A 7,998-nucleotide genomic window follows, 5' to 3' on the forward strand; every position below is an offset into this window, starting at 1 on the left:
TATTTTACATTCTGTCACGAGTTATCTTTGATCTGTGTGTGATTTACCTTTACTGTCTTTGATCTTCCCTGACAATTAATGATAAAAAATATATATTGTTTTACACATCGAGCGCACATGCAGGTTTAGCAACATCCGCTTTTCAAAATAAAACGTTAAAAAGTGTATCGGAAATCATGTAATTTCCACAGGAGTACAACGGCGGAAAGAACATTAAATATGAAGGGAAATTGTTATTATTTAAATTGGGGCTATTGCAAAACATTAAAACATTTTTTTCGAAATGGTGAAACTATAAAAACAATAGCTCCTTCACTCTTTCCTCACCTTAACATTCTTCACTCTGGCCTTCAAAATAAGCCACAACAACTTCACAAAACCTCTTGCCCATGGTATAAAAACGATAGCTTACAAAACCTACAAAAAGAGTTTTTATTCTTTGTCGATATCGCCCATGTCAACTATACCGCCATGGATACTTCCAGATGCCGCCATAGACCATAGCTGCCATAGAAAAAAAAACCAAAAGAACATTGAGCCATAATCCATTCAATACAAGCCTATATAGACAGTTATCATAGTTACATTCAAGCATACACATAGGCATCAAAAAACCCATTCCAAAAAATAGGAGTATCATAGTTAATTCAAGCATACACATAGGCATCAAAAAACCCATTCCAAAAAATAGGAGTAGGAGTTTTTGTCCCAGAATTTCAAATTAAAACACACATACATACATGTATATTAATATTTATTTTGTTCAGTAATAGTACAGTACATTTAGATCCACACTCCATACCAGATGGTGGCGGTAATGCACCAAATCGTTGTTGCGTAAAACCTCAAAAAAGAAGAAGCCATACGACCATGACAACTTCCCCCAGTTGTTTGATTGGTCCTAGCAGATGTCGCCTGTCAGTGACGACAATCAGACGCGCCAGCAGCAGCACGAGCGCGGAGGGTTGTGAAAACAAGCAGCGAGGGGTCAGGATGATGGGAGCTCAATGTCACGGAGCGTTACACCGCGGAGAATCACCATGAAACCACTGCAGTCGTGAGATAAGGACATTAAAGCTTTTCTGCAAGGAGGTATGTACACGTTTATTTCCGTGAACCCACACAATTTGTAGAGTAGGTTTTAGTGGAGTTAGCGTACGACTAGCTAACAACAGTGATTATGTATTAGCCTCGGCAAACTAACACTTTTATTTTACCATGAAGAGTGACTTGTGGTTTGTACCTTTTTGGACAAGGCCTAGTTGCAAAGTGAAGGACAGTGAACGACTCAACTCACAGATATTAAGGAGTTAACCTGCCCACGTGCTGACATTTCAGACAGTACTACTTTACAACTGTGACATAGACTTTTCCTCACAGAATTGAATGCGGATACACTTGGACATGTTTTAGCAGGAAAAGCAAATGTATCACTGATATAACATTAGTAATGATTGCTGTGTTCAGATTATTGGGGCAGTTTGACAGTGAACCAGCATCAGCCTGAAACTGAGGAAGACAAATTCAGCCATAATTACTGAAACATTTTATAATTGTGCTTTCCATACTCAAACCTGTCAAACTTAATTTCTGTTAACTGTTGTCAAAGTGAATCACTTTTCATCTAAACGTCCATCATCCCATTTCTTCCAGGTAGCCTGAGATGTCTTGGAGCAGTTCTTAAATCTCCCGCAACCTCTCTTGTGTAATTTCAAGATGTACAGAACTCTGGTGCTGGTGATGCGCCCTGTATGCTGCCACAGCATCAGAAGCAGATCCTGTTTGCATAAAGCAGCTTTTGCCCACAGACGACCCTTTAGCTTCTGTGTTCCTGCGGCTCTCGTGCTTCAAAGAAGGGCCTACAGCCTAGACTCTCTCTCTTCTGGCCCTGGTCGGCCCACACTTGGTTCCAGTTCACAGCAGTCACACACGGAGAGGACGTCCCCTTCTACAGCACTCACACACAGGAATCTGTCGGCTGTGGCTTTACAGGTAGGCAGTTTTCTTTGGTTTTGCTTAAATTTAATTTGTGGTGGGAATCACAGGGCACCTCATGATGCGATATGCGATACATGGTCCACGATACCAGCAATATCACGATACAATGATTCTGTGATAAGCAAGACAATCATATAGTGATACATCACGATATCTAACTGAAGACGCTTGGGACATCTCTTAACGTAGCTTTCTCCACTGTAAATGCCACTGTAAACTCCCTCTTCTTCGGCTTGGTAACTTCTGCCTCAAGTTTCCCTAATTCATTTGAGCAGCTTGGACACAAGGAGTAATGAATTAATGCTGCAATGCTAGTGAAGCTGTTAACTTTAAAGCTCCTTAATTTGTTTATTAAAATCTTGATATTTGCCCTGGCGTAGAGATTATGTATTTAATGAGGAAGAACAAGTATATATCACCAAATTGACATTTTGACCTACCCCTCATTTTGATAAACAAGTTCTATACATTTGTGCCTGTAACAAATAACCCTTACCAAATTACCTGAGTCTAGGGGTAGGAACATCATAATACAACATGTGATACATGGCCAATGGTGATATCACAATGCATGTAATCAATTACTAAACAATCATAAAGCATCTAAGAAGGAAAAGTGCAGGATTAACTGGATTACTGCAATGCTTTTTATGTTGGGATTAGCCTGGTTTCCATCGCACGCATTCTCACAAGAACTCAAAGGCATAAACATATGTCCGCCATTCTGGCATCCCTCCACTGCACCACAGGATCCATTTTCAATTGTCACTGGATGTTTACAAGTGTATCACAGGCCTTGCTCCCTCTTACCTTGCTGACCTACATAAGATCAGATGTTCTTGGCTCTTGAATGCTTTATTACAGTACAGCACTCACAACTGTATTTTATTGCTTTGTAAATCAATTGTATTGGAAATAAATTGAATTTAGAATTTAGAGATTTAACTTTTTTTTTCCTTTTTTAGGAGAAAATGCCCACATTCATAGAAATCCTGACTTAATGGAATCAATTATAAAATACAAAAATGAATGTTTGAAAAAAAGTGTTTCTCAATATATTTTGGTGTTTTTTTAGTGATTAATATTTTGTTCATGTTTTTTTTAGGGCCAAAGTCGTCAGTTGTGCCAATATGACTTTCTGGATCTGGGAGAGGTTGATGAAAATGTGCGCCGTGCTCAGTCCGGTAAAAAGAAAAGTCACCTTATTGTGGATCCACACCTGGCTAAACTGGTAACACAACATCTAGAACCAGAGGATGCTAAATGTGTTATCCTTGAATGTAACCCAGGTATGTATTTATTTGTATACAAAAGTTTATATCTACGAAGGTAGACTTAAAAGCATTGTTAAACTTAAGCCTGAGTTACAAAGGCTTGCTCTCACTGAAAACATGGCTGCCATCTAGACCACAAGGAAAGACCACTTTGAGCCACTTATAGGGGAGTTGTCTGCAAGATTATTTATTCATTTATAATTTTTTATGTCCGTGAATGAACAGGTCATGGCATGACGACTAGAGATCGAATATGATTTCGGTTGGATTTTCATGCTCCCATATGCCTCAGGGAAAACGGCACTGGGCTGACTTTATTTCCCCACACCGTTAGTAAAGTAACAAGCAGCAAGTGAGTTGTAGTTTGTGTCAGAACAGAGTCTACTAATGTCAACAAATGACTGGCTCCCAGTACAACACAGCAGACGTGACCACAGTGAGGCTGCAGAACTTATTTAGCCCCTTTAACAAAAGACTCCCCACAATAAAATTAACCCCCGGCTCAAATATGCAACATCTTATTAATGAATATGGTTGCAGCTTTATCTCAGTGTTAGACAACCTTCTCAGACTGGAAACTGTAATGTGTGATTTTGGCAGTGTCCCGGTTGGCAGCCATGTGTTCAGAGACGCCATGCTTCTTTGTCTCAGGCTGGTTCATGGCACAGGGGGTGCACAACTCAGTCAGCACTCACTTTGTGTCAGTACCTCCGTTTCACTTTATAAAACTTAAACTACTGTATGCTTCTATTGAGTGTGCGTCTGTGCATTATCACACATAAGATGTATGTATTTTTATGATAGATTAATGATTGTCCACAACATGTCATACTTGCCAGTGAAACATCAACTCTAAAATGCTGTGTTTTCGTCTGTCTTCAGGTCCTGGGGTGTTGACAAGGTCGCTGTTAAATGCTGGAGCTCAGAGAGTTGTGGCCCTTGAAGGCGATAAGCACTTCCTTCATGATCTACAGGTATCAGAGATTTCAAATAATCAAACAATTTATTTTTATTCTAAACGTGTTTGCATATCAATAGCAATAGAAAGAAATGGCATGTAATTGTGAGTGATGTGGTGGGGAACTTCAATACCTTGTCAATGTTTACATCAAGCGCAATGCTATTAAGCAAATATATCGTAATGACCAGGAAGAAAAACATCACAGGAAGGGACATCTACTTCTCCACTATAGAATGGAATTTAGGCTTGCTGTGGTACAGTTTGAATGAATATGCTTGCTTCTGGCCAACAAACGACATTCTGGTCAATTAGATGTGAAAAAACCCCCAACAACAAACAAACCAACAAACTTGGTTAGAAAAAAATATCTGCAGTATTACGGCTTTTTATTTTTACATCTAATCTACAGAGGCTTTTAGGCACAGCTCAACCAATCATCTGTCTGTTTAATTGCTGTTGGGCAAATAAAATATGTTTTTAAAATATGTCATTTTGCAGGAGTTGGAGGGTCATCTCAGTGGTCAGCTGGAGGTGGTTCACTGTGACTTCTTCAGAATGGATCCTATTGGCAAAGGGAACATGAAGCCCCCGGTCACGTCCTCTGAAAAATTGTTCACTGATCTGGGAATATCAGAAACCAGCTGGACAGATGGTGAGAAAAAGGGAACACACACACATACAAGTTTGTTTCAAGCATTTAAATAGGTTGAGAATAAGAATAGCATAGCGCAGTCAGCACTAATTATGTGTACATTACATAAAAAAAATAAACTGAACTTCAAGATAAGCATTGTCTAGTGTGTCATTCTTCTAAAGAGTGTGTTCATGTGTGTATGTGACTCTACCTAGACATCCCAGTGAAGGTGGTTGGTATCCTGGCCCCGCATCAGGAGCGCAGCATGCTGCTGAAGATGGTTTATGCTTTGTTTGAAAGGCTGTCTGTCTACAGATACGGAAGAATAGAGCTCAATCTCTTCATCAGTGAGATGGAATACCTGGTAAAAGAGTGACTGCCGCTTACATTTTTAAATGGGGTTGTTTGTGCATTCCATCCAGTTGACTCAACCACTACCTTGTTGTTAAACTGTCTTTTCGTCACACATTCTGTCAGCTCAGATTTACACTTCTTTATCTAACTAACTATCTGTTATCTCTGTATGTCTCTTTCAGAAATTGATGGCACGTCCAGGTAACATGTTGAACTACAGAGCCTTCAGTGTCCTCTGGCAGATGGCCTGTGATATTGAACTATTACACAAGGTATGAGAGAGGTTGGCAAAAAAAAGAAAAAAACAGTATGTCTGGGATTTAAACAGTAGTTTCACATTGAAAACATAGAAACCTTGTTATATCACACTTGTTATACACAACCTTTTTGACATGAAACTCCTCATTGTTGTCTGTGCAGGAGCCAAGGGAGTCATTTGTGATGTCAAAACCGAGTAAATCTAGTAAAAAAGGAAAGGTAAGGAAGAGCGCTAATACAATAATTGTTACTCCTGGACAGTTCATGTGGAAAGTTTTCAGACCCCTCACTTTTGCAGCCTATATAAATATAAAATCTGGTTGATAAACTTCCTTTTGTATTTAAGAGGCCACCATGAAACATTTTTAGAGACTTTCCCAGGTCCAATACCTCCAACTCTGAATGTTGTGCCTTCAACTTAATGGCACATTTATTGCTCATGTATAGTCATCTGTCAAGTTCTCTTTAAAACGTATCATGTTTTTAAAAGGCTGTCTTTTGCCTACTGTTGAACAGAGATGCTTCTGGTTCAAATTATGTAACATTGCCGCTCATATTCTTCCATCCATCCATCCAGTGCAGGGCAGAGTTCAGTTTATGACATGGTGCTATTGGAGGAAGTTGTAATAAATTACCCATTGTTTCCCCAAATTTCATTCAGCAGTGACACTACTGCTGCTAGACTATTGAGCACCAGTGCTAAAATCTTACATGATCATTGATATGAACCAAAATGAATAATTTAAAATGATTATTAGACCATTTAACTTAAAATTATTTTGATGAACAAATGCGAGAAAATAAGACAATATGAGAAAGGGGTAAAAGCAGTAATAATCAGTGTAATACAATGTCTTGTTCCTCCATCCTTCACATGTTTTTCCCTTCAGATTGCCAATGATCACATGTGCCTGGTGCGTCTGCGTCCAAGGGCTGATCTGTTCTCTGGAGGTCTCACTCCCTCTAATGCTTCAACTCTGCTGATGATGGTCAAACAGTGTCTGGCTAGGAGGAAGGTCAAGCTCATTGACCGATTGAAGTAAGTAGTAGACATGCAGAAAATGTTTTTTTTGTCATTTCCTGATAGCAGTTAGTAACAATTGTCATATACATCTGCCTCTTTTTCCCCCTCCATAGCCAGTGGTCACCGGATAGTGGGAGTAAGCTGTTATCTGAAGTGGGAATGCCGGATGACATTCTGACGGGTTACGTATATCCAGAGGAATACCTCCAACTGTTCCAGTTGATGGACAAGAGCCAGCAGTTTACACAGAGCTGGCTCTATGAGGAGATCCTGGAGAACACACAGAGGGAAGGTTGGGGGTAAAATTCATTTAGACAGGTTACATGAAGAGAATCATGAAATTACATCACAAAAATGTACATACCCACTCATATGTATAACAACGGTATATTCTTAAAATAAAATATCTGGTAACATTTGGGACATGCATAGAAATTGTTATTGAATTTGGTACAGCCTGGACTGCAGAAATATTTTTGTTACTGAAATTATGAAAATCTTTTGATGATGAAGAAATGGCTTCAAAGGATTCCAGAACAATGATTCCCCTGAATCAAGATTTGAGTCAAAGACTATATCCAAGATGGTTTATTTTTTGACTTCACGTTAGGAGTACCCTGGGGGTCTGCGACCCATAGCTTGGCAGTTTGTGAAAACAATTGCAATAACTTATGTTTATATTGCCTGATCAGGGAGGACAATGGGGAAGGAAATATTCAGACTTCTGGATGCTTTCATGACTGAAAGTGAGACTGAGCTGGGAACATTTAGTGGGGTTACCGCACAGATAAAGACAACCTGAATATTATATAATTATATATAATATTATAAACAGATATGTTGATATGCTGATAAACTGATTTGCTGTTTGCTGATGTCTGTTTGATCAACTCTCCAGGGAGATGGATGCCTTGACATGTCACACTGTTGTATCAAAAGTGTGATAGCTCTTTTGTAGAAAAGTTTTGCAGCGGCCTGGTGGGTGTTAATGAGAGATGAAAAAACAACACGGTGGGGGGGGTCTTTGAAAACTTTATCTTCTGTAAAGGTTCCATTTTGTAAGCGATCCACTTTCTATCATGAGAAAGAAATAAAGGTCTTCAAGTAGCTAAACCATTTAATACATGGCAGCATGTCCAAGGAGGCTATAACATGTGTCATGTAACAATTCAGCATGTATCTCATGGTTATTTTCCAAACTTACATCTTGAGGGGAGTAGTAGTGCAGTAACTGCACCGCTGACAGGATTGTTCAAAGAATTCAAGTTTTTCACTGTATTGATTTGTGTAATTTTTGCATTTTCCTTGTGAATGCATAATCTTTGTGTATGTCTCTAAGAAGAGTATAAGCTGTGTGTCTTATAATATTTAAACAAATGAATAAATCAGAATTTTGACTGTTGAGTTGATGTAGAAATTTATTTGATTTGACTTGTTTTACTCCATGCTTGCACCATAGGTGCTCTGCTTAATAGGTGGAATACAAGTGGGTTAG

The 7,998-nt window shown here is 39.0% G+C and overlaps 1 protein-coding gene across 1 annotated transcript; it reads left to right on the forward strand.

Moving 5' to 3' along the window:
* The first annotated feature begins 917 nt into the window (after window positions 1-917).
* On the forward strand, window positions 918-7,907 carry tfb2m (transcription factor B2, mitochondrial). Its single transcript, XM_044031132.1, has 10 exons — window positions 918-1,092; window positions 1,654-1,992; window positions 3,104-3,287; window positions 4,155-4,246; window positions 4,732-4,885; window positions 5,083-5,231; window positions 5,404-5,493; window positions 5,642-5,698; window positions 6,370-6,518; window positions 6,617-7,907. Exons 2-10 carry the CDS (start codon window positions 1,717-1,719, stop codon window positions 6,804-6,806), a joined length of 1,341 nt encoding a protein of 446 aa, XP_043887067.1. The 5' UTR covers window positions 918-1,092; window positions 1,654-1,716; the 3' UTR covers window positions 6,807-7,907.
* Window positions 7,908-7,998: the final 91 nt, after the last annotated feature.

The sequence above is a fragment of the Solea senegalensis genome, linkage group LG7 (genome assembly GCF_019176455.1).
Source record: "Solea senegalensis isolate Sse05_10M linkage group LG7, IFAPA_SoseM_1, whole genome shotgun sequence".
Classification (NCBI taxonomy): domain Eukaryota; kingdom Metazoa; phylum Chordata; class Actinopteri; order Pleuronectiformes; family Soleidae; genus Solea; species Solea senegalensis.

What these genes read in the sequence shown, in the direction of transcription:
- tfb2m (XM_044031132.1), top strand. Translation starts at nt 1,717, where the DNA reads ATGTACAGAACTCTGGTGCTGGTGATGCGCCCTGTATGCTGCCACAGC. An exon ending in ATATTGAACTATTACACAAG is followed by an intron (nt 5,494 to 5,641) that starts GTATGAGAGAGG and finishes TTGTCTGTGCAG; the next exon opens with GAGCCAAGGGAGTCATTTGT. An exon ending in AAGCTCATTGACCGATTGAA is followed by an intron (nt 6,519 to 6,616) that starts GTAAGTAGTAGA and finishes CCCCCTCCATAG; the next exon opens with CCAGTGGTCACCGGATAGTG.